General features: G+C 38.7%; 3 protein-coding genes across 5 annotated transcripts; all 3 read left to right on the top strand.

The window, feature by feature from the left end:
• The first annotated feature begins 360 nt into the window (after window positions 1–360).
• On the top strand, window positions 361–9348 carry LOC131352578 (cytochrome P450 4B1-like). Of its 2 annotated transcripts, none has more exons than XM_058388793.1 (12): window positions 361–780; window positions 1834–1978; window positions 2084–2128; window positions 2243–2370; window positions 2495–2619; window positions 2719–2870; window positions 2953–3062; window positions 4149–4339; window positions 4506–4639; window positions 8026–8090; window positions 8262–8344; window positions 8567–9348. In XM_058388793.1, exons 1-12 carry the CDS (start codon window positions 580–582, stop codon window positions 8742–8744), a joined length of 1557 nt encoding a protein of 518 aa, XP_058244776.1. In that variant the 5' UTR covers window positions 361–579; the 3' UTR covers window positions 8745–9348. The 2 variants fall into 2 exon arrangements, with proteins under 2 accessions (XP_058244776.1, XP_058244769.1); XM_058388786.1 differs by having other exon boundaries at window positions 362–780; window positions 2716–2870.
• A 279-nt stretch (window positions 9349–9627) lies between these two features.
• LOC131352598 (cytochrome P450 4A6-like) lies at window positions 9628–19179 on the top strand. 2 transcript variants are annotated; one of them, XM_058388824.1, is made up of 12 exons: window positions 9628–9978; window positions 10662–10806; window positions 11188–11229; window positions 13579–13706; window positions 13824–13948; window positions 14033–14187; window positions 14269–14378; window positions 15446–15636; window positions 15828–15961; window positions 17171–17235; window positions 17441–17523; window positions 18605–19179. In XM_058388824.1, the coding sequence occupies exons 1-12, from the start codon at window positions 9778–9780 to the stop codon at window positions 18774–18776; spliced, it is 1551 nt and encodes a 516-aa protein (XP_058244807.1). In that variant the 5' UTR covers window positions 9628–9777; the 3' UTR covers window positions 18777–19179. The 2 variants fall into 2 exon arrangements, with proteins under 2 accessions (XP_058244807.1, XP_058244816.1); XM_058388833.1 differs by having other exon boundaries at window positions 14036–14187.
• Window positions 19180–20075: 896 nt separating this feature from the next.
• On the top strand, window positions 20076–26408 carry LOC131351742 (cytochrome P450 4A12A-like; the record flags this gene model as incomplete). Its single annotated transcript, XM_058387262.1, is given in 6 exon segments — window positions 20076–20314; window positions 20506–20609; window positions 20612–20638; window positions 24691–24755; window positions 24961–25043; window positions 26099–26408. Coding segments are annotated over 6 exon segments (690 nt in total), but the record flags the coding sequence as incomplete, so codon positions are not given.
• Between the last annotated feature and the right edge of the window lie 30 nt (window positions 26409–26438).

Below are 26438 nucleotides of genomic sequence, written 5' to 3' on the forward strand. Positions count from 1 at the left end.
TTCTTCAAATATACTAAGTGGGTTAAAATGAAAGTGTCTTGTTCGTATTATAGACAGATGATCACAAGGTCTTCTGTTCATTGTAGTAACCCTAATCTTATACTTCCATATCAGTAGGGCAACGATTTAATTCAAATGACCTAGCTAACTTAGTTGGCTTGCTTCCAAAAGAAAGCAGCCTAGTTATCCACTGGACTCATTTTCTCCCACTTTCTCTTTTTGCTGCTGTCTTTGAAACTCTGGATGTGTGGCTGTGGGCTTCTAAAATTGTCATATTTCTCTCAGTGATAGTCTGTAAAGAAGACATACTCATTCAGAAAATATTAAAAGTTGTCGACTGGATTGTTTTTGCTTTTAGCTTTATTCAGAGGGAAAAGCTAAAAACTCTGGAAAGAAAGAGAGAAAAGCAGATCTGCTTCCAATCTAAGCTACGGAGGTCGGCTTGGGTAAACAACTGTTGCGCTGCAGTCTCTCTCTCTCTCTCTCTCTCTCTCTCTCTTCGGCACACACGCACGGAGGGGAAGGACGCTCACACACTAACAACAACAGCAGGGTGTTGGTAGGGGAAAAGAGTTCAGTATGGGGCTCTTTAACTATGTCGCGAAACTAACACCGTTTAACATGGAAGCGTTTCGCTTCTATCATGTCTTCGCAGTCGTGTGCATTATCTACATTTCAGCAGTACTGATTAAATGGTCGATTAAGAGAAACCGCTGGATACGTGCCCTAGAGCAGTTTCCTGGACCTCCTGGTCACTGGCTTCTTGGACACGTTCCAGAGGTAAGAGCAAATATAATAAGCTTAAATACAAAGTAAAATGTTTCTCTTTGGCGGCTAGTAAGATAACAGTTTGGCATATACAATGCAACATAAACCATTATTAATAATATGTCGCAATTCAAACATGGATGAACAAATTTTTTGTTGATAAACTAAATGCTATTCTTAAACATGCCATACAATAGCCTTATGAATGATTTTAAAAACTGTGAAATGCATTGCATGATTTCTTCTTCTTCTTCTTCTTCTTCTTCTTGAATCTGGCACACTTTACTCTCTTTGTCACGTTGCATTTAATACACAAAGTTCATCCATGCTGCCCAATTAAATCGATTGTTTTCATTGTTTTTATTTCACAAGTAGGAATCATTCAAACACATTTTCACAGATTAATGGACTCATGAGTCTGCACCTCAGAGCGGGTCAATATCCTCTATAAGTACAAAACACAGAATATGCATATGGATTTTAAACACTGGGAAATGTAAATAAATAGCAAGACTGATATTAATATTTGCGGGACAATTAAGCTTATATCTGGGTTGGAGCTTTTCAGTCTCCTTTTGCTATGTCTCATAATTCAAGGAAGACAGAAACTGAAAGAGAATACTGTTGATGGTTGATGAGTAATTTGAAACTAGTCATTTGAAATGGGGGGACAATAAAAAATGTGGTCGCTTCAGTTCTTATGATCACTGGAGGCAGTAGTGATCAGTTTCTTCAAATATACTAAGTGGGTTAAAATGAAAGTGTCTTGTTCGTATTATAGACAGATGATCACAAGGTCTTCTGTTCATTCAGAAAGCAGCCTAGTTATCCACTGGACTCATTTTCTCCCACTTCCTCTTTTTGCTGCTGTATTGGAAACCCTAGATGTGTGGCTGTGGGCTTCTAAAATTGTCATATTTCTCTCAGTGATAGTCTAAATGCTAAAAGAACCCTTGAGGAATCCTTTTTGTTAAGATTGTCTCAGAAGATGCAGAATATGTAGATTCAGTACTTTAAATTTCTCACTAACGATATTTGTTTATGATTGACCATGTTGTTTTGCAGTTCAAGGGAGATGGAACAGATATGGGGAAGATACCCAAATGGGGAGAACAATATCCATTTGCCTTCCCAATGCAGTTTAGCCCAGATATTTTATTTCTTTTTGTCCATCATCCATCTTATGTCAAGCCCATACTGGCAACAACAGGTGAACATGTATTTCTTTAACTAAATGAAACAACAGCCTATATGATTTGTTAAATTAGTCTAGATAGATCATGTTCACAGAGACGTTCGTATTCTTGTTGCACAGGACCAAAGGATGACTTTGGATATAGATTTCTCATTCCTTGGATAGGTAACGTTAAACAAGAGACTTACATTTAAATGTACAAAGTACAATAATTACAGAGAATAAAAATATCAGATGAAATTTGGTGTAAAAAATTTTAACATAATTCTGTCTCTTCAGGACAAGGTTTACTTGTTACTGATGGACAGAAATGGTTTCGCCACAGACGACTTCTCACACCAGGCTTCCATTATGATATCTTGAAGCCTTACGTGAACATAATGGCAGATTCAGCAAAGGTTATGCTGGTGAGTTTATCTTTGATTTGTTAGCTAAAAATTGTTAGATGTTAAAATTGTTAGAATTGTTAGACTTCTATCTGCTCGATCTGTGCAACCAGTGTGTTTTTTAAATAATCACTCTTTCCCAAAGGACAAGTGGGAAGCGTATGCAAAAACAGGGCAGACTTTTGAACTTTTTCAGCATGTTAGTCTGATGACATTGGACAGCATAATGAAGTGCGCATTTAGCTGCCAAAGCAACTGTCAGACTGAGAGGTGGGTTAAATACAAGAAATTTGGCTGATCGTTTAATTTTGAACAATTAATATGAATATATGTTCAATAGTATTAATCACAGCACTCTCCTTTCAGCAGGACAAACCCATACATAAAGGCAGTGTATGAACTGTGCTACCTGGTGAACCTACGATTTCGTGTCTTTCCATATCACAATGACATCATCTTTCACCTGAGTCCACATGGCTACAGATACAGAAGAGCATGCAAAATTGCACACACCCATACAGGTAAAAGTGAATGCAATTGTTCAGACTGTTGGAGGCTGCTATCAATGTAACCTATTGACATCTGGCTTTTTTAACCTTACAGAGGAAGTCATAAGACAGAGAAGAGAAATTTTAAATAATAATAAGAAAAACCAGGATGATGCTCAGAAGAAGAGATATTTAGACTTTCTTGATATTCTTTTATGTGCTCAAGTACGTCATCACCACTACCTTCTGGTTTCTGTTTTATCATTACTGATGAGTAAGCCATAATATGTGCTACAAATGTCTTTTGGCTATATTGAATGCAGGGCTACTTAATTTAAAGCACTGATTTGAGATTTGCATGGTTGAAATCTCCGGGCCCAACCTTCTGTCCTGGTTAGCAGTTATGTTTGGCAACCAGGTACTTTCCACTGCAGTTAGGTCCCTATGGTAAATTGGACCTTTCAAAATCTTTAGGAGGGTCAATCCCATGCTCCACCGAGGTTTCAGTTTAGAAAAGTGATATTGAGGTTCAATAAAATTAGTCAGGATATTGTTCGCTTTCAAAGTGAGAAGTTTTTTGTTTTTTGTTTTTTTTTTACCTCTGTTTGAATAACCTTTTGAAGAATTTTTGTGGTTGAAGGAAACACCTTCAATTTTTACTGTAAAGTGTTTAGAGACTTCACAGGCCCTTCTGTAGTCAAATTTCAAAGTTTCAAAAGTCGAGGTTTTATCTCTTGTAGCAGAAATGGCTTTGATATTACCATTTGATAGGAAGATATAAACATTTGTGTGAAAAAGGTTTAGTTAAACATTTATGTGAATATATTACTCATAGTAAGCTAGGTAAAAACAGAAATACTACAACTGTTTAAAGGCCTGACTGCTTACTTTCGTATGAGCCATTAGCCACCACCGTGAAAGAAATTCCTTTTTTTGGCCTCAGGTAAAAAGCCACAGGCTCCTTCCCAATTCTGCATCCCTCACGGTATCTCATAAGTACTATAATCCTCATGCCTGCTATCCCCAGCGTTGGACTGGTGCACTGACTGGGGGGAGATAGTATATCCTAGTATATAGTATACTGTAAATATTTTTTTTATTATAAGCGTGAATTCTGATATTTGTGGTTAAGGATTATTGGTTGTTTTATTTATGTGCCTTGTCAGAAATAGTTAATACTTTATATGTTATGTATTTTAGCACAGTTTAAGAATGCCAACTATTCTTCTTCTTCTTGTTGTTATTATTATTATTATTACTATTATTATTATCTGAAAGAAAGAGAGTGTTACTGTTTTTCCACATGTGTAGGATGAGCAGCAGCAGGGCTTGTCAGATGAAGCCATCCGAGCAGAGGTAGACACTTTTATGTTTGGGGGACATGATACTACTGGCAGTGCCATCTCCTGGATATTCTACAACATGGCCTGCAATCCTGAGCATCAGCAGAAGTGCAGAGAGGAGATACAGCAAGTGCTAATGGGAAAGGATACTATCCAGTGGTACAGTTTTTATACTGATAATAAGCTATATTAGATAGGGGACTGTTTTAAGCAAAATGCTTATATTTATAGGTTTTCTGTTCATAGTAGTCTGGATCAGTTACCGCTTACTGAACTCATCAGTTCCTCTGATTCTTTACTGTTTTGTTTTGTTTTTGGTTTTTAGGGAGGACCTCAGTAAAATACCATACACCACAATGTGCATTAAGGAATCTCTGCGCATATGTCCTCCTGTTCCGTTAATGGGACGAAAGTTGTCACAGCCAATGACTTTTTTTGATGGAAGAACAGCTCCTGCAGGTAGGTTTTCTCTGTTTTTCACAAGTTATAATAGATTTATATATATATAACACCAAGCATAACATTATGAGCACTGACAGGTGAATTGCATATCACTGATTATCAGCTCATCATGGCACCTGTTAGTGGGTGGGATATATTAGGCAGCAACTGAACATTTTGTCCTCAACGTTGATGTGTTAGAAGCAGGAAAAATGGGCAAGAATAAGGATTTGAGCAAATTCTACAAGGGCCAAATTGTAATAGCTAGATGACTGGATCAGAGCATCTCCATCTGCAGCTCTTGTGGGATGTTCCTGGTCTGCAGTGGTCAGTGTGTATCAAAAGAGGTCCAAGGATGGAAAAAGTGGTGAGCCGGCAACATAGTCATGGGCAGCCAAGGCTCATTGATGGACGTGGGGAGCAAAAGCTGGCCCGTGTGATCCGATCGAACAGACAAGCTACTGTTGCTCAAATTGACAAAGTTAATGCTGGTTCTGATAGAAAGGTGTCAGAATACACAGTGCATTACAGTTTGTTGTGTATGGGGCTGCATAGCCACAGACCAGTCAGGGTGCCCATGCTGAGCCCTGTGCACCACTGAAAGCACCAACAATGGGCACGTGAGCATCAGAACTGGACCATGGAGCAATGGAAGAAGGTGGCCTGGTGTAACATTGCCGCTGGCATCAGGTCGCCAGAGGAAGCCCTCGCCCAAATGTTAGTTCCACCACCAAAGGAGTACTTCCGGGATTTAACCGGTGTGCAAACAATTGCTGGAGCTGTGCCAAGGATTTGAGCCGCTGGCGGATTATGCTTTTAAGTTCCACACACTGGCGGTGCAGAGTGGATGGAATGACACAGCACTTCTGGATGAGTTTCGAGAGGAGAGGACCTCACTCCAACGCTGCAGGCGGAGATGGTGTGCCGGGACCCACACTCCACGTTATTTGAATTCATCACCACCTCCATCCGCCTTGACAACCTGCTGCTCCAGAGACACTGTGTCCTGAGCCTACACTCCGAACACCAGCCACGGGAGGTGGGTCAGAGTCCCAGGGAAGAGGAGGTCGAGCCCATTTAGGCCAAGCATTCACCTCCCAAGAGGAGCACAGGCGCGGCGATTGCTGAGAGTGATGGCACTGTACACTTCGAAGAGACTCCATTCTTTGTAATCGCCTCTCCTAAGAATCCCCTCATCCTGGGTTTCCCTTAGCTCTAACATCACGACCGTCAGATCAACTGAAAGGAAAGGGAGCTGACCCATTGGTCTGTGTTCTGCATGGCTCACTGCTTAAGGGGTGTTCTCACACGACCATGCCTTGCCACCTCCATCGAGAGCCCAAACTCGGCTGATGCTGTCAATCCCCCGGGAGTACCAGGCACTATGAGAGGCGTTCAGCAAAGAAAGGGCCAAGTGGCTCCTGCCCCACCGTCCGTGAGATTGTGCCATCGAGTTGCTACCGAATGCCATGCCGCTGAAATGTAAAGTTTACCCCTCTCTCACTGAGTTTTAGGCTGTGGACGAGTGCATCGAAAAAGCCCTCACTGCTGGCTGCATCCGACCATTGACATCACCGGCGACTGCTGGCTTCTTCTTCATAGAAAAGAAAGATGGCAGTCTTTGACCATGTATTGATTACAGAGGACTTATTGCTTAATTCGATGGGGCTTACTCCTTTTCAGTGTATCCTGGGCTATCAACCGTCTCTATTCCTGAACCATCATGCCGGCCGTGAATGACTGGATTTGCTGCAGCCGAGAAGCCTGGGAGAGCGCCCACATCCAACTGCAAAGGGCCATCCGGCGCCATCCAGACGGATCACCGTCTAGGTTTCAAGTGGATCAACGCATCTGGCTGTCAACACAGAATCTGAAACTGAAACTGCCATGCCAGACGCTAAGCCCCCGTTTTATTGGCCCTTTCAAAATCGTCCACCAGGTCAATCCATTTATATACAGGCTGGAACTCCCGCACACTCCCATCAGGATGAGACAAAGTTAAGCAGTGAGCTGCCATCACCATTGGATTTCGACAGATCCCCGGCATTCCATGTAAATACCCTCCTGAACTCCCGACACTACTGCCGCTTGCAGTATCTGGTAGACTGGGGGGGGGGTTACGGTCTGGAGGAGTGCTCATGGGTTGAGTCCAATGATATCCTGAACCCCTCATTAGTGTAGAAATTCTGCCACCGCTACCCCAGCTGACCCGACCCACGGCCACGTGCAAACCACGCCGCGATTCGAAGTATCATTATGCTTAGCGAGGTACCGAGCCGTGGTTTACTGTCTGTATTGGATTCCTCGTGTTGAATTACCGTTTGTGTATTTTAGCTTGCGATTATTGGAATTGTGATTCGGACTGACGTTGTTATTATTGCTTCTACGGTTTACTGGATTATGAGCTGGTGTTACGGACTGAAGCTCTGCTAATGGATCCTAACCAGCCTGCTGTCGGTGAGTCGTCATACCTGGTCTGATGAATCATGTTTTCTTTTACATCGTGTCGATGGCCGGGTGCGTGTGTGTCACTTACCAGGGGAACACATGGCTCCAGGATGCACTATGGGAAGAAAGCAAGCCAGCAGATGCAGTGTCATGCTTTGGGCAATGTTCTGCTAGGAAACCTTGGGTCCTGCCATCCATGTGGATGTTACTTTGACACATACCACCTACCTAAGCATTGTTACAGACCATGTACACCCTTTCATAGAAAAGTATTGCCTGATGGCTGTGGCCTCTTTCAGCAAGATAATATGCCTTGCCACAAAGCAAAAATCTGTGGGATGTGCTGGACAAACAACTCCATTCCATGGAGGCCCCAGCTCACAACTTACCGGACTTAAATGATATCATCATCATTATTATTATTATTATTATTATTATTATTGTTGTTGTTGTTATTATCATTATTATCACCATTATCACCACCACATGGGGGCACTGGTGGCTCAGTGGTAGGTTTAACACCTACCATGCAGAAGGCACTGGTTTGATTCCCAGCCAGCTCCCAAACCCCAGCCACTGGAAGCAGTGCCAGTCCCAAGCCTGGATAAAAAAGGGAGGGTTGTCTTAGGAAGGGCATCCAGCGTAAAACCTGTGCCAAGTTGTTGTGCAGACCAGTTGCTCCACTGTGGTAACCCCTCGCACACGTAGGGAGCAGCCAAAAGATCATCATCATCAACATTATTATTACCTGATTGATCTTGGTCCAGCACAACAAAAAATATATCACATTTAATTATACATTCCTCTTATATAAATTTGGTAATCTAGTGAAACATTAACAAAGTTGTTTTCCTGTGACCACTTAAATGCACCATGAGAATTCAGTCACAAGGGTATATTCCTTGAGAAAGCACTAGATGACCCATGACATTAATTTGTTTTTATCTTTTCCATAGGTTGTGTTATTGGAATCAGTATATATGGAATTCATCACAACCCTACAGTTTGGGAGAATCCAAAGGTATAAAATCACAGCCTGAATTCTGTACAATCTGCCTCTGTACAAGCAGCGTGTTAGAATCTGCTCTAGCCTTCATGGTCAACCTTTGTGATAACATTTTCCCAACCTATATAAACCAACATAAACTATTTCAGTCTTTCCTACATCATTCTGTGTTTGATCTGTTTGCAGGTGTTTGATCCCCTGAGATTTCTGCCAGAAAACACTGCTAAGAGATCCCCCCATGCCTTTGTGCCTTTCTCAGCTGGACCGAGGTGTGTATCTAAAAGAGTTCTTATTGATATCTTATTGCAGCAGACATTGACATTTCAGTTTTAACAGTTTGAATTTTTACATCTAAATTATTTATACTTAATGTATTTTTAAACAAGAATCATACATGAGCCAAGCCATTTAAGATACATACATGTCCAGACCAGTAAACTGTTTATTTCCACTGATTTTATTGTTTATTATTTTATCTTTATTCAATGTAGAAACTGCATTGGCCAGAACTTTGCTATGAATGAGATGAAAGTGGTCGTGGCTCTGACGCTGAGGAAGTATGTTCTCATCAAAGATCCAGACCATACTCCAGAGATGGTCCCTCGAATAGTGCTCAGATCTCTCAATGGTATACACCTCAAGATCAAATTAGTGGAACATGAACTTTAAGAAGATACAAAGAGTACATAATACATTTTTAAACAACATTTTTAAATTCCTAAAGCGCATGTAAAAACCTTGGTATACAAATACAATATTAATGAGTATAAATATTAAGCAATGGTAAAGATTCTGATGACTTAAATTTAATGTAATAGTCTATTTAATGAGAAAGATGTATAAAAATCATTGTTTATCATTTCTAATTTCTTTTTGAAAGCACTTGTCTGCATTATCAGTGTGTGTATTGCAATTTTAATACATGGATGTAAAATACGGAACATGTTTTGTTTTATGCTGCACATGAGAGACAAAGATAACATTCACAAGATAACATTCACTGTGTTTTGGTATAAAAGCAAAAACATGTACTAGAAAATATTACACGTTTCGGCAAATCTGCCATCTAGAGACTAAAGTCGAGCATTACAGCCATGTCATCTCATACTCTGAATGGGTTTGAGTTTCTATATTTTTCCAAGGAGTCCTTTTTTTACAACTTGGTGAGCAGAAAACCATCTTAGAAAGCACAACACGTCAAACTGAGAGGTGGATGGACTACAACAGAAGATGGTCAAGATGTCCAACCCTGTCAGCTAAGTTTTCGGATTTGTTGTTTTGTTTTGCACTTCTCGGCCACCGTATAGAACCCTCTCCCACTGCTGTTTATGAAACTCTAGGTGTGTGGCTGTGGGCTCCTATAACAGTCATCTGTCTCTCAGTGATAGTCTGTAAAGAAGACATACTCATTCACAAATATTAAAATTAGCTACTTGTTCCTGTTTTCCTAGACAAATGGTTCATCAAGGATTATTTGAGTTATTAGATGTTCTTTACTCCCGAAAGGTGTTCTACTAGGAACCATCTCTGATTCGGGAGGACTCAGAGAGGAAAATTTGTTCCATAGAGGTCGATTTCAGCTGTCTCTCTTTCTCCTCTCCCCTCCCTTCCCCTCCCTCTGTGCGTGTGCGCGCGCGCGCTCCGAGTTGGCGCTCACATCCATTAACAAGAGCAGGGTGTTGGTAGGCGAAGAGAGTTCAATATGCAGCTCTTTAACTATTTCGCGAAACTAACACCGTTTAACTTGGAAGCGTTTCGCTTCTATCATGTCTTCGCAGTCGTGTGCATCATCTACATTTCATCAGTACTGATTAAATGCTCGTTTAAGAGAAACCGCTGGATGCGTGCCTTAGAGCAGTTTCCTGGACCTCCTGGACACTGGCTGCTTGGACATGCTACACAGGTAGGAGTGAACATAAGACGCTTTAGGAAGATTGAGTGACAGTTTGGCATTATATTTATTGCGTGCAACGTAAACCACTATTAGTAATGTGTCGAAATTCAAACATGCGGGTGAAAACATAGTCGTGGTCTACAGTATATGTTGACTTATATAATATATAATAGTATTTCACCAATTCTTTCAGTACAGCTGAATGGGTTGCACACAGTGGGCTATAAACTAGTATTACAAAACGTCTCTTGTCCAGGAACTCAGCGACAAATCCATCCCTTTGTCTATTCAGTTTATTGAGTTATAGCTAGCATTTTACCTAAATGATTGTGCTTTCACAAAAACACATTGTGTAATAAACTGAATGGCTCAGTGATTGTTGAACCCGCCTTCAGCCTTATGATTATGCTAGAAGTTGCAGCCCAAAATAAGTTGCAGTGCATACGTTTTTATAAATAAAAAAAAAAATCAGTCTGGTGCATTAGACTATTCGTTTGTCTGTCACTTTCTGTCTGTCACAGAAAAATCCTTTAAGGTGCTATGTAGAATGATATGTACAAAATGTTGCTTTTTTATGTTTTAAGTACAGTCCCCAACTTCCTCGAACCCTTTTCATTTACAATGAATCAGAGGATGTATACACAATGTGTTTTAAATGTCTGATAACTGTGTACGACCATGTTGTTTTGCAGTTTAAACAGGATGGAACAGATTTGGAGAAGATACCCAAATGGGGAGAACAATATCCCTTTGCTTTCCCATTGCATTTTGGCCCAGATATTATATATCTTTTTGTCCATCACCCATCGTACGTCAAGCCCATTCTGGCAACAACAGGTGAAAATCTTGTTTGTGTATAATTATAACAAACTATATATGATTTATTACACAAAACGTCAGTTCAACTAATCTGACTGGACATTCGGTGGACAAGGCATATAGTATAACAACACTAAGATATCTTGCTGTTTGTATAAGTCCACTTGTCTAAAATTCCAATTCTAGCAATAGTGTGTGACATTAAAACCATCACTGCACTTGCTACAGGCTGTAAGTCAGTTTGTGTGTTGGCTTGGCAGCACACAAAACACTACCAAATATCATATCCAATATAACTGCACTCTTGCTTGTGCAGTATTGCTTAATTATTAATTATTATCTATGATCATTTGATTGACTTCATGTATTTACAGACAAGTTTGTTTTCTTTTTTCACAGGACCCAAGGACATTTCATATAGATTTCTCATCTCTTGGATAGGTAATGTTGTACAAGAGATTCACATTTATAGCTAAATAAATGTAAAAAATGTGCTGTGGCTCAAAAAAAGGTTGAAAAACACTGGTGTAGAGCACCCATTAACTTTGCTTATGTAAAGTTACTGTTACTTGTTGAACCAAGTCTAATGACATTATTTGGGTTGCCTCCACTGTCTATTATTGTTACTAATTTGTATGTTTGGAATTTGATATACTTCAATGCAGATGGAAGCTAGTGAAGAACTTCAGACATTTGCCTATTTTGTGACATTAACGCATTTTGGAACAATTTCAGAATCTAATATTTGTTGGTTACAATAAGAATTCCATATAAATCCTATTTAGAAACTCAACCACTTCTTGAGATACCACACTAATGCGAATCTTGGATAGAGGAACAGATAGTTGGACACAGACACATGGATGGACCAAGGGCAAAAATTGTAGATACAAATATACAGAAAAGTTCTAACATGTAAGTAACCTATATAAAAAACAGGAAAGAAGCTATTGAAGGAACAGTTTGAATCAGTTCATCTGCTGGTCACAATACTTATTCCATATGAGATACTACAAACGTATAACCAACATTAACAGCATTGTGGACGACCCCACACACCCCTCACACACACTCTGCACCCTTCTGCTGTCTGGAAAAAGGTACTGAAGCATCCGGGGCCCACACCCAAACTGTGTAACACCTTCTTTCCTTAAGCCACCAGACTTTTTATTTTATAATATATTTAAAATGTAAAATTTTTGTCATTGTGAGTGTACAGAAATAAAAACAGACCCTTTAGTTTCGAATGATATATTACTCGTTTCTGTATAATAAAAAGTGACGGAGTGGTCAGTTGATTTACTGTAGCTGCTATGTGAAAAAATCCACTAAAATGCGTCTGCGCCTTCATCGAGCCCATAGTGTACTCAAGACCTGTATTCATAACATTCAGAACAAATTAACTAGTCTGCTAGCCATGGGCGTCGCTAGGACAATTTAAACCCCCCTAACATTTCTACTCAGTCCCCCTAAAATTCTGCGATTGTCCATAACTGTACACGAATAAGTGATCTCCTCAGTCCCCTTTAAATTTCATATGAAAACTCCGGCAGACTTCGGCTCTTCCCCGTCTTTCAGCGCGTTCTTCAATCCGCAGACCGCGGCGTCACAGAGCGAGGATCAGAGGACAAGTGTGTGTGTGTGTGTGTGTGTGTGTGTGTGTGATCAGGAAGACTCGTATTTGGCTTGTTCAGTACTCAAATGTTATACACATCTATGCAATACAGTGGAATGCTGCAATAAGTTTACCATCCTACCCTGTTAGTCAAACCTTTATTTTATTTTATTTCATTTTATTATATATTTATTTATTTATTATTTATTTTTACTATTATACTCTCACTGGGGGCTGAGCCCCCCTTAAATGAAAATCCTAAAATCGTCCCTGCTGCTAGCTGCCTTTACCAGGCACACTTCTATTTATGAACCCATTGACAGAAAATATATGGTAATGTCAGATCTAATATAACTTAGTTATTTTAGCACTGTATATTATGATGACTCCTTTCAGATTATGTTTTTTTTCAAGGTATTGTTATTTGCCAGTGTCATAGCTATGCAAAGATTTGATTCCTAAAAGAGTATTAAACAATTTTTGTTATGAAGTCTGGTTTTGTGGTGGCTGTGCTTAAAATTAAATTAATATAATCTTAATTCAAGTGATGAAAGATTTAAAATTCTAACAGTAAACAGAGTTGAGTACTACTGTAAGGTTAACCCTGCCTGGTATAAATGTTTGGAAATGATTTTGTTGAAAATATCCGTTGGAAACTTAAAAAATAATCAAATGTAATCAGTTACTTTACTTTTATAAAGTAATTGAAAAGTTACACTACTTATCACATTTTAAACAGGGTAACTTGTAATCTGTAACCTATTACATTTCCAAAGTAACCTACCCAACACTGATTGTATGTCTGCACTGTCATGTCTTGCACTGTTTGCCCGAGGTTGTACACTGTGCACTTTTTGTGGATAGGCGAACTTACTTTTTAGTCCTTAGCTCTGTGCTGTTTTATGTAGGTTTGTGTTTTTAAGTAGCACTATGGTCTTGGCGGAGCATTGTTTCATTTCACTATGTATTGCGTCAGCTATATATCGTCGAAATGACAATAAAGCCGACTCGACTAGACTTGACCACTCGCTCTTGAGACACTAACAAGACTCTCAGATGGATGCATAGACAGACAACCCAAAAACAATGTTTTCACACCATGAACACAAAATATTATAACTAAGCAGTTATGAAAAATGGTATCTGTTCTTCAGACAGCTATTCTGTCTTTTCAGGAGAAGGTTTACTTGTAAGTGCTGGACAGAAATGGTTTTGCCACAGACGACTTCTCACACCAGGCTTCCATTATGATATCTTGAAGCCTTACATGAACCTACTGGCAGATTCAGCCAACATTATGCTAGTGAGTTTATCATAGATTTGTTAGCTACAGGTTAAATTGTGACAAACATTTTTTCACATTTACTAGCTTGATTTACGCAACCAATGTGTTTTTTCTAATAATCACTCTTTCCCAAAGGACAAGTGGGAAGTGTATGCAAAAACAGGGCAGACCTTTGAACTTTTTCAGCATGTTAGTTTGATGACACTGGACAGCATAATGAAGTGTGCATTTAGCTGCCAAAGCAACTGTCAGACTGAGAGGTGGGTTAAATACAAGAAATTTGGCTGAACATAATTAATATGAATATATGTTAAGTAGTATTAATCACAGCACTCTCCTTTCAGCAGGACCAACCCATACATAAAGGCAGTGTATGAATTGTGCAATCTGGTGAACCTACGATTTCGTGTCTTTCCATATCGCAATGACATCATCTTTCACCTGAGTCCACATGGCTACAGATACAGAAGAGCATGCAAAATTGCACACACTCATACAGGTAAAAGTGAATGCAATTGTTCAGACTGTTGGAGGCTGCTGTCAATGTAACCTATTATTATCTGGCCTTTTAACCTTACAGATGAAGTCATAAGACAGAGAAGAGAAATTTTAAATAATAATAAGAAGAACCAGGATGATGCTCAGGAGAAGAGATATTTAGACTTTCTTGACATCCTTCTCTGTGCTCGTGTACGTTATTCCACTTCTTTTTTTTCTCTTATAACAGATAAGTATTCTATAGTATGTTCTACAAAAGTTAATTGCCTACTTTCACTGTCAACAAATTTGTTCATGTTCTAGGACTTGTAAAGTGTCACTAAATCAGACAGGGTACTTTTACTCTCAGCATCAGTGGTTTACAGTTTAACTGATTTAAATAATAAAAATGCTGTGTTAACTGTACATGTATTATCTATGTGTTTGACCATACAGTTAAATACAGTTTTCATAATATACCTAAGCAATACATATATCATAAATACTTCTCTTTTACATGTAAATCAGTGAGCTTGTGTATTCAAAACATAACATGACAATATACTACAGAGTGGGGCGCAAAAACTTCCCTTTTTTGAAGGTGAATGAAAGAAAAATTGTAGCTGATAAACAAAATTTATTTTTTGATAATGAAAGAACATAATTTCAAATTATGCTGTTTTAAACAAAATATCTTGAAGCTGGTGGTCACCGTTCTCTATGCACTGATGCAACCGATTTCTGACGTTTCCCTCTACACGTTCCAACATGTCCACCGAAATTCAGGCTATTTCCTGCCAAATAACATTCTTCAGCTGAAGCAGGTTTGTGGGGTGATGTTTAAAAACCTCTGCCTTGAGGTATCCCCATAAAAAAAAAATCACAGGGCGTTAGATCGGGCGAGCGCGCCGCCCACAGGATGTCACCTCTAATCGAGATGAGCCGTCCGGGAAACATTGCCCTCAAACATGTTGGAACGTGTAGAGGGAAACGTCAGAAATCGGTTGCATCAGTGCATAGAGAACGGTGGCCACCATCTTCAAGATATTTTGTTTAAAACAGCATAATTTGAAATTATGTTCTTTCATTATCAAAAAATAAATTTTGTTTATCAGCTACAATTTTTCTTTCATTCACCTTCAAAAAAGGGAAGTTTTTGCGCCCCACCCTGTACTACTACATCTATACTACTATTACTACTACTACTACTAATAATAACAACAACAAAATTAAAACAGGAAAAATCTCTGGAGAAAAATTCTTCTTGTATTGCTTTATAGGATGAGCAGCAGCAAGGCTTGTCAGATGAAGCCATCCGAGCAGAGGTGGACACTTTTATGTTTGAGGGACACGACACTACTGCCAGTGGCATCTCCTGGATCTTCTACAGCATGGCCTGCAATCCTGAGCATCAGCAGAAGTGCAGAGAGGAGATTCAGCAAGTGCTAATGGGAAAGGATACTATCGAGTGGTATAGTTATCATTAAAATTATGATGTTAGTAAAACATTAGACAGCCAATTATTATAAGCAAAATGCTTATATTTATAGATTATCTGTTCCCAATGCCATCTTCAGCAATTTGAGACATTTTTGGCGAAACACCATCTTCTGGTTTTTCTGTGTTTTCATTTAAGTCTCTAATTGACTGTGTGGATTTTAGGGAGGACCTCAGTAAAATACCATACACCACAATGTGCATTAAGGAATCTCTGCGCATGTATCCTCCTGTTCCGGGAATGGGACGAAGGTTATCCCAGCCAATTACTTTTTTTGATGGAAGAACAGTTCCTGCAGGTATTTTCTGTTTATGATATTATGGCCTTCTAGAGCTAAAGTAATTCTAATACTAGGGAAATGTAGCCTTGTAGACATACTAACAGAATAGAAGTTTGCATGTGGCTTTAAAATAGCAACATATTACTGCAGGATTGTCATTTTTCATTTTTAGGAAGTAAGCATAGTGATAATATTACACCTTCTTATTTATGCAGTTACTATATATGACCAGCAGTTCATGTGGAAGCAGCACAGTACAAAATACCATGTAGATACAGGTCAAGAGCTTCAGTTAATCAAACATCATAATAAAAAAATGTCTTTTTGTCTTTGGTTGTTGGTGCCAGATGGGCTGGTTTGAGTTTTTTTTTAAACTGCTGATTTCCTGGGGTTTTCACACACAACTTTCTCTACAGTTGACACATTATTTGTGTTCAACATTCAGTTTTTGTGTCTGTGCCCATGATGGATTCTTAATGTGGTCTTCTGCTGTTTTAGCTCATCCAGGTCAAGGTTTGATGTGCTTTCTAAGACACTTTTCTTCTCAACACATATGTAAAGAGAGCTTGGTTGTGTTAATATCGATTTCCTGTCAGCTCAGACCAGTCTGCACATTCTCCTCTGATCTCTCTCATCAACAACGTGTTTCAGCCTGCACACCTTCCACATACACAGGATGTTTTTTTTCATTTTTCACACCAATTTGTATAAATGTTAGAGACTGTTGTGTGTGAAGTTCTCAGATCAACACAGTTTCTAAAAATACTCAAACCAGCCCAGCAGCCCCAGCAACCATGCCACAGTTAAAGTCACAGAGATCACACTTTTTCTCAGTTCAGATGTTTGATATAAACATTAACTGAATCTGTTGACCCGTAACTGCTGCCACATGAATGACTGATCAGATGATGCAGGTGTTCAGGTTTTGCTATAAAAGTGGACACTAAGTTCATATTTTCATAGGTACATATTATGGCTGCTTGATTGATAGTCCACTGCAAAACAAAATGTGATAAATATGATTTTATGATTATTACATAATCCTCTGTGGAGTCTTTAATTTAAACATTAAACATTTCACTTTAAGTGAAACATTAACTAAGTTCTTTGTTTTTGTTGTGACATGCTATATACACCATGACCAAAGCATAAAAGTTAACAGTTATTAAGATATAATCCTAAAGAATATTCTAGCTTAACCAAAAAATCTTTTCTTTTTTTCTATAGGCCAGCTTATTGGAATAAGTATTTATGGGATTCATCACAACCCTACAGTTTGGGAGAATCCAAAGGTATAAACTGAGCCTTGCTTCTGCACAAGCAGTCTTTAGGTTCAGATTTTATTGCCATTCTTCTATGTCTGTAAGCTTAGATATTCAGCACTATTTAATTCTTTATTACTACATAATACTATACTTTATTACTATATTTTTCCTGCACATAAAGGGTAAAGTGTACTTGTATTATTGTGTTAAGGGCCTTGTGTTGTTTTTAAAGGTCTTTGATCCACTAAGATTTCTGCCAGAAAACACTGCTAAGAGATCACCCCATGCCTTTGTGCCTTTCTCAGCTGGACCAAGGTTTGTATGCAGATTATATCTTTGTAAAATAGGCACTGTTCCAGAAGGAGGGACAGTTGGTTTAACAGAAACAGACAGTTGGTTCTTCACAGAAATGTAATTATTTATTAAAATAGAGGTTTGCTGGTTTCTGTGGTTTTCCAGATAGCATTGCATTTAGTTTGAGAACAATGGTTTTATTTAGTTTGTGTTTTGGTCTCAACAAGGTGGTTATCATCATCATGGTATCTTAGATCTTACTTGGCTAACCTGCTCAGCACGTTTTGTTCTTGGCATGAAATCACAAAACCATGTCAGCTATCAGTCAGCACATTTATTTAAACCTAACCTTGAAGTTAACCATTTAGCTTTTGCTCCACAAACTTTTGCTTCACAGGTTGAGGAGAAGTCTTTGGAGCTCAGAGTGCAAATAATAAGAGCATTTTGAAGGGAAAGAACGTTTAGGGACAGACACAATGCCATGCCTTTTCCTGATTGCCATATGTATGAAAGATATCAATTATTGCCAGATGGTACAGTTGGTCTATACTGGCTTCTTGAGCCACACTTTAATAATTTGCCATGATGAAGCCTTTGTGAGTGTTACATATTTGCATGTGGTGGGTGATGCTGAGAACATCAGCAAGCATACATCCAGCCAAACAGTAGGAAAAGCGGTCATTGCATTGCAAGGATACATTGATGACATGCTGGCTATTAAAGAGGCCTATTTAGAATGATCCCATGTTAAAGATCTTAAAGTTACTTTGCATTAAAGGGTTCCCTATGGTCATTTGTGCTATAGATTGAACCCTGTTTTCTTCAATCCACACATTTTTCCTCTTTTCTATGGCAGATACAATTTATTATAATATGCACACAAGGACAATAAAGAGGACATTGCAATTATTCACCACTTATAATGATGTTTTTGCTTTTCATTTTAATCTACTGCTAGGATTGTGTGGAGTTTGTGTTTACTTTCTGAATGTGATACTTTTCTAAATGAACCTCCAATCTCTTTCACATTTTTTAAAAATTTTAATTTATTGCCACTCCATGTGGGCAGTCATTGATTACATTCTTTTTATGATATTTGTAGAAACTGCATTGGCCAGAACTTTGCAATGAATGAGATGAAAGTGGCCGTGGCTCTGACGCTGAGGAAGTATGTTCTCATCAAAGATCCAGACCATACTCCAAAGATGATCCCACGACTAGTGCTCAGATCTCTCAATGGTATACACCTCAAGATCAAATTAGTTGAAAATTGAGAAGATATACAAGTCTTAATTGATATTTGTGAATTTAACTTTATAACTGAATCTTTATATTCTTAATACTATGTTTATAGACAACCAAAATCTGTAAGTATTCTGGAAATCTGGCAATATTCAAGACCTACTAATCGCTCCTTTTTAGTAAACTAACTATGGAAAATGTATACAAAATGATTGTTCTACGAATTTTAACACTATTTTGGAAGCACTAGTCATGTATTTGGTGTGGTTTGGTTTACTGCTGCAGTACGTTTTTTTTTTTTTCCTTAATTTGTGCTTTATATTTTGTGTCTTCTGTATTAACTTGCATTCAGTTTTTCCTGGACACACCTTACATCCACTTAATGTGTTACTCTGGACAAACATCACTCTTGTAAAATAAAAAGATACTGATTAAGATCTGTCCTTTTATGAAATGCATCTCAGAATGACTGTTTAGCTAAACATATGTTTTCACTTAATAGACAGCAGCGTAACATTATTATTTTTAATACATTGATGTTAACTGTGCGTCATGTTTTGGTTTCTGCTGCACAGCAGGAAAATCAGGAACACAAGATAAAAATAATTTTAAGGTTTACTGACTGTTTTTGAAATACAAAAGCAAAAAATATACCAGAAAACATTACATATGTAAAACAAAGGATATCTCTGCAAGGTTCTTGTAAGAAAAAATTGGTTTGACATGTTCAGCAGGAGGGGGCATTATTGTAAAGCTCTTAAGAACCATAATGCATTGTTTCACATGGTCCTGCTGCCATCTAGTGACTAACGTTGAACATCGGAGTTTGAGGAATCACTTTCTAGGACATGCGTTGAATAACCATTTCATATCTCAGACGTTCCAATTGTTTCTACTTTCTAGAGCCTTGCTTCAACGGAATGTCTTTTATGTTTAAAAACCTCTGCCTTGAGGTATCCCCATAAAAAAAATCACAGGGCGTTAGATCGGGCGAGCGCGCCGCCCACGGGATGTCACCTCTAATCGAGATGAGCCGTCCGGGGAACATTGCCCTCAAACATGTTGGAACGTGTAGAGGGAAACGTCAGAAATCGGTTGCATCAGTGCATAGAGAACGGTGGCCACATCTTCAAGATATTTTGTTTAAAACAGCATAATTTGAAATTATGTTCTTTCATTATCAAAAAATAAATTTTGTTTATCATCTACAATTTTTCTTTCATTCGCCTTCTAAAAAGGGAAGTTTTTGCGCCCCACCCTGTACTACTACATCTATACTACTATTACTACTACTACTACTAATAATAATAACAACAACAACAAAACTTAAAAAACGGGAAATTTTCTCTCTGGAGAAAAATTCTGCTTGTATTGCTTTATATGAGCAGCAGCAGGGCTTGTCAGATGAAGCCATCCGAGCAGAGGTGGACACTTTTATGTTTGAGGGACACGACACTACTGCCAGTGGCATCTCCTGGATCTTCTACAGCATGGCCTGCAATCCTGAGCACCAGCAGAAGTGCAGAGAGGAGATTCAGCAAGTGCTAATGGGAAAGGATACTGTCGAGTGGTATAGTTATCATTAAAATTATGATGTTAGTAAAACATTAGACAGCTAATTATTATAAGCAAAATGCTTATATTTATAGATTATCTGTTCCCAATGCCATCTTCAGCAATTTGAGACATTTTTGGCGAAACACCATCTTCTGGTTTTTCTGTGTTTTCATTTAAGTCTCTAATTGACTGTGTGGATTTTAGGGAGGACCTCAGTAAAATACCATACACCACAATGTGCATTAAGGAATCTCTGCGCATGTATCCTCCTGTTCCGGGAATGGGACGAAAGTTATCCCAGCCAATTACTTTTTTGATGGAAGAACAGTTCCTGCAGGTTTTTTCTATTCATGATATTATGGCCTTCTAGAGCTTCACAGCAATGACGGGCCCTCGCACTATGGGCCATCACTACACGGTGCCATCGCCGCCCAGGCGCACCAGACACAGTGAGCACAGTGGGTACATGCATTAAAAGGGGAAATACCAAAAGGACAAGAGTGACAATTTGGGTGTACTGAAAGTGATCACAGCAAAGTCCACTGATGGCAAAACAAAAACTGACTTTCCTTCTAAACTATATAAGGACAAAAGGGACAGTTTGGGTGTAATGAAATAGATCATAGCAATGTCCGGTGATGTCCAAAGGGACAATGACTCTCCCTCTAAACTATATTACTATTTCAGTTTATTTATATACATATATATATATATATATATATATATATACACTATATTGCCAAAAGTATTCGCTCATCTGCCGTGACTCGCATATGAACTTACGTGACATCTCATTCCTAATCCATAGGGTTCAATATGATGTCGGTCCACCCTTTGCAGCTATAACAGCTTCAACTCTTCTGGGAAGGCTGTCCACAAGGTTTAGGAGTGTGTTTATGGGAATTTTTGACCATTCTTCCAGAAGCGCATTTGTGAGGTCACACACTGATGTTGGACGAGAAGGCCTGGCTTTCAGTCTCCGCTCTAATTCATCCCAAAGGTGTTCTATCAGGTTGAGGTCAGGACTCTGTGCAGGCCAGTCAAGTTCATCCACACCAGACTCTGTCATCCATGTCTTTATGGACCTTGCTTTGTGCACTGGTGCACAGTCATGTTGGAAGAGGAAGGGGCCAGCTCCAAACTGTTCCCACAAAGTTGGGAGCATGGAATTGTCCAAAATGTCTTGGTATGCTGAAGCATTCAGAGTTCCTTTCACTGGAACTAAGGGGCCAAGCCCAGCTCCTGAAAAACAACCCCACACCATAATCCCCCCTCCACCAAACTTTACACTTGGCACAATGCAGTCAGACAAGTACTGTTCTCCTGGCAACCGCCAAACCCAGACTCGTCCATCAGATTGCCAGATGGAGAAGTGCGATTCGTCACTCCAGAGAACACGTCTCCACTGCTCTAGAGTCCAGTGGCGGTGTGCTTTACACCACTGCATCCGACGCTTTGCATTGCACCTGGTGATGTATGGCTTGGATGCAGCTGCTCGGCCATGGAAACCCATTCCATGAAGCTCTCTGCGCTCTGTTCTTGAGCTAATCTGAAGGCCACATGAAGTTTGGAGGTCTGTAGCGATTGACTCTGCAGAAAGTTGGCGACCTCTTCGCACTATGCGCCTCAGCATCCGCTGACCCCGCTCCATCAGTTTACGTGGCCTACCACTTCGTGGCTGAGTTGCTGTCGTTCCCAAACACTTCCACGTTCTTATAATACAGCTGACAGTTGACTGTGGAATATTTAGGAGCGAGGAAATTTCACGACTGGATTTGTTGCACAGGTGGCATCCTATCACAGTTCCACGCTGGAATTCACTGAGCTCCTGAGAGCGACCCATTCTTTCACAAATGTTTGTAAAAACAGTCTGCATGCCTAGGTGCTTGATTTTATACACCTGTGGCCATGGAAGTGATTGGAACACCTGATTCTGATTATTTGGATGGGTGAGCGAATACTTTTGGCAATATAGTGTATATAGAGAGAGAGAGAGAATCACCCAGAAAAATGTATACACATGTATACATTTGTATGCAATGTATACACATTTCAGGATTTTATACAAAAATTTGCATAAATACTGTATTACTAAATTTATTGCTATACGTTATAGATTGATTTATATGATGATATTATGATAATATTATGATAATATTATTAATATTATACTAATATTATTTACATCACACTATTTTTCTTTTCCTGAAGTGTATATACATTTTTTGGTTGACTCTGTATATATGAATTGTGAAAATGAAGCCATATTGTAAAGAAATTAAAATAAAGGGGAAAGAGCTCACAGCTGAACCGTTTGAGATATCAAAAAATCCCTTATCAACTTTAGATCCTCAATGTCTTCAGATCATATTGGACCATGTTTGGTCAAAATCCTGTTTGGTCAAAAAAAATAACTGACTTCCTGTTAAGCAGATCCCATGACAGGTGGATGAACCACATTTAGCTCAATGAGATCTAAATGTATACTGGGTCTCATGCATATACGTGCAAGTGAATATGAGCTGTGCAGCTATATTTCTGACAAAGTTCCAGGGGGCGCTGTGACAGCCCTGTGCCACAACCGGAGACCAGCCACACTGGACGTTCTCATACCCATTTACACTCTCTATGGGAAATATTTTGGAACATTAGGCCTTTCCACTCGTAAGATATGAGAAGATTCATTTTCTTCTATTATGTTCTCATGTAAATCGTCGCCATAGTAACACGATTCAAGGTATCAAAAATTCCTTCACAGTTTCACATCAGCCATGTCTTGACATTATCCTGACTGATTTTGACCCAAATCAGGTGAAAGTAAGGGAGAACATATTAGAGATTTCAAAAAAGTGACACACTTCCTGCTGCTAGTTGGTGGCGCTATGACCGAGACTCACAGTTGTCATATCAGTGTGATCAGCTTTCAATGCTTAACATAATCCTAAGGTTTCATGTAGATCACTTAATGTACACAGAAGTTATTAGCCACTTCCTGTTTCGTTTTATTCGCCATAAGTTTAAGGGCTTCTCACGGCTGAACCGTTTGAGATATCAAAAATCCCTCATCAATTTTGCATTATCAATGTCTTGAGATCATTTTAGCCTGGGTTTGGTGGCGGTTGTATCAATTCCCTAGGAGGAGTATTTCAAATTCCACTGGGTGCATTTTGCAAACAACTCATAATAACTCACTTCCTGTGGATTAGACTTAATGACATGCAGTGTGAAAGTTGTTCAGTTCAATGAGATCTAAGTGTGTACCAAGTTGTACGTGGATACATGCAAGTGTGTATCAGCTATGCAGCATGATGTTCCAGGGGGCGCTGTAACAGGTCTGTGCCACGCCCAGGGCCGAGCCACGGTGACTTCCTAATGGCTGCAGATTGCTGATTTTCAAGAGTTTTTGAGCATGTTAAGTGGTCCAAAATGCCCCGAAAGGTTGAGAAAAAATTTTTTAAAAATAAATAAATAAATAAATAAATATAAAATTCTAACGAAAACAACAGGGCTTCCGCACCTATGGTGCAAGGCCTCTGGCCTTGCTCCTTTGGTGCTCGGGCCCTAACTAGGGAAATGTAGCCTTGTAGACATACTAACAAAATAGAAGTTTGCAAGTGGCTTTAAAATAGCAACATATTACTGTAGGATTGTCATTTTTCTATACTCAAAACATAAGGAAGTAAGCATAGTGTTAATATTACACTTTCTTATTTATGCAGTTACTATATATGACCAGCAGTTCATGTGGAAGCAGCACAGTACAAAATACCATGTAGATACAGGTCAAGAGCTTCAGTTAATCAAACATCATAATAAAATGTCTTTTTGTCTTTGGTTGTTGGTGCCAGATGGGCTGGTTTGAGTTTTTTTTTTAAACTGCTGCTTTCCTGGGGTTTTCACACACAACTTTCTCTACAGTTGACACATTATTTGTGTTCAACATTCAGTTTTTGTGTCTGTGCCCATGATGGATTCTTAATGTGGTCTTCTGCTGTTTTAGCTCATCCAGGTCAAGGTTTGATGTGCTTTCTAAGACACTTTCTCAACACATATGTAAAGAGAGCACAAAAATGCAGGTTTTCAGGTTTTACTATAAAAGTGGACACTAAGTTCATATTTTCATAGGTACATATTATGGCTGCTTGATTGATAGTCCACTGCAAAACAAAATGTGATAAATATGATTTTATGATTATTACATAATCCTCTGTGGAGTCTTTAATTTAAACATTAAACATTTCACTTTAAGTGAAACATTAACTAAGTTCTTTGTTTTTGTTGTGACATGCTATATACACCATGACCAAAGCATAAAAGTTAACAGTTATTAAGATATAATCCTAAAGAATATTCTAGCTTAACCAAAAAATCTTTTCTTTTTTTCTATAGGCCAGCTTATTGGAATAAGTATTTATGGGATTCATCACAACCCTACAGTTTGGGAGAATCCAAAGGTATAAACTGAGCCTTGCTTCTGCACAAGCAGTCTTTAGGTTCAGATTTTATTGCCATTCTTCTATGTCTGTAAGCTTAGATATTCAGCACTATTTAATTCTTTATTACTACATAATACTATACTTTATTACTATATTTTTCCTGCACATAAAGGGTAAAGTGTACTTGTATTATTGTGTTAAGGGCCTTGTGTTGTTTTTAAAGGTCTTTGATCCACTAAGATTTCTGCCAGAAAACACTGCTAAGAGATCACCCCATGCCTTTGTGCCTTTCTCAGCTGGACCAAGGTTTGTATGCAGATTATATCTTTGTAAAATAGGCACTGTTCTAGAAGGAGGGACAGATGGTTTAACAGAAACAGACAGTTGGTTCTTCACAGAAATGTAATTATTTATTAAAATAGAGGTTTGCTGGTTTCTGTGGTTTTCCAGATAGCATTGCATTTAGTTTGTGTTTTGGTCTCAACAAGGTGGTTATCATCATCATGGTATCTTAGATCTTACTTGGCTAACCTGCTCAGCACGTTTTGTTCTTGGCATGAAATCACAAAACCATGTCAGCTATCAGTCAGCACATTTATTTAAACCTAACCTTGAAGTTAACCATTTAGCTTTTGCTCCACAAACTTTTGCTTCACAGGTTGAGGAGAAGTCTTTGGAGCTCAGAGTGCAAATAATAAGAGCATTGTGAAGGGAAAGAACGTTTAGGGACAGACACAATGCCATGCCTTTTCCTGATTGCCATATGTATGAAAGATATCAATTATTGCCAGATGGTACAGTTGGTCTATACTGGCTTCTTGAGCCACACTTTAATAATTTGCCATGATGAAGCCTTTGTGAGTGTTACATATTTGCATGTGGTGGGTGATGCTGAGAACATCAGCAAGCATACATCCAGCCAAACAGTAGGAAAAGCGGTCATTGCATTGCAAGGATACATTGATGACATGCTGGCTATTAAAGAGGCCTATTTAGAATGATCCCATGTTAAAGATCTTAAAGTTACTTTGCATTAAAGGGTTCCCTATGGTCATTTGTGCTATAGATTGAACCCTGTTTTCTTCAATCCACACATTTTTCCTCTTTTCTATGGCAGATACAATTTATTATAATATGCACACAAGGACAATAAAGAGGACATTGCAATTATTCACCACTTATAATGATGTTTTTGCTTTTCATTTTAATCTACTGCTAGGATTGTGTGGAGTTTGTGTTTACTTTCTGAATGTGATACTTTTCTAAATGAACCTCCAATCTCTCACATTTTTTTAAAATTTTAATTTATTGCCACTCCATGTGGGCAGTCATTGATTACATTCTTTTTATGATATTTGTAGAAACTGCATTGGCCAGAACTTTGCAATGAATGAGATGAAAGTGGCCGTGGCTCTGATGCTGAGGAAGTATGTTCTCATCAAAGATCCAGACCATACTCCAAAGATGATCCCACGACTAGTGCTCAGATCTCTCAATGGTATACACCTCAAGATCAAATTAGTTGAAAATTGAGAAGATATACAAGTCTTAATTGATATTTGTGAATTTAACTTTATAACTGAATCTTTATATTCTTAATACTATGTTTATAGACAACCAAAATCTGTAAGTATTCTGGAAATCTGGCAATATTCAAGACCTACTAATCGCTCCTTTTTAGTAAATTAACTATAGAAAATG

Source organism: Hemibagrus wyckioides, linkage group LG01 (assembly GCF_019097595.1).
Source record: "Hemibagrus wyckioides isolate EC202008001 linkage group LG01, SWU_Hwy_1.0, whole genome shotgun sequence".
NCBI classification, from domain to species: domain Eukaryota; kingdom Metazoa; phylum Chordata; class Actinopteri; order Siluriformes; family Bagridae; genus Hemibagrus; species Hemibagrus wyckioides.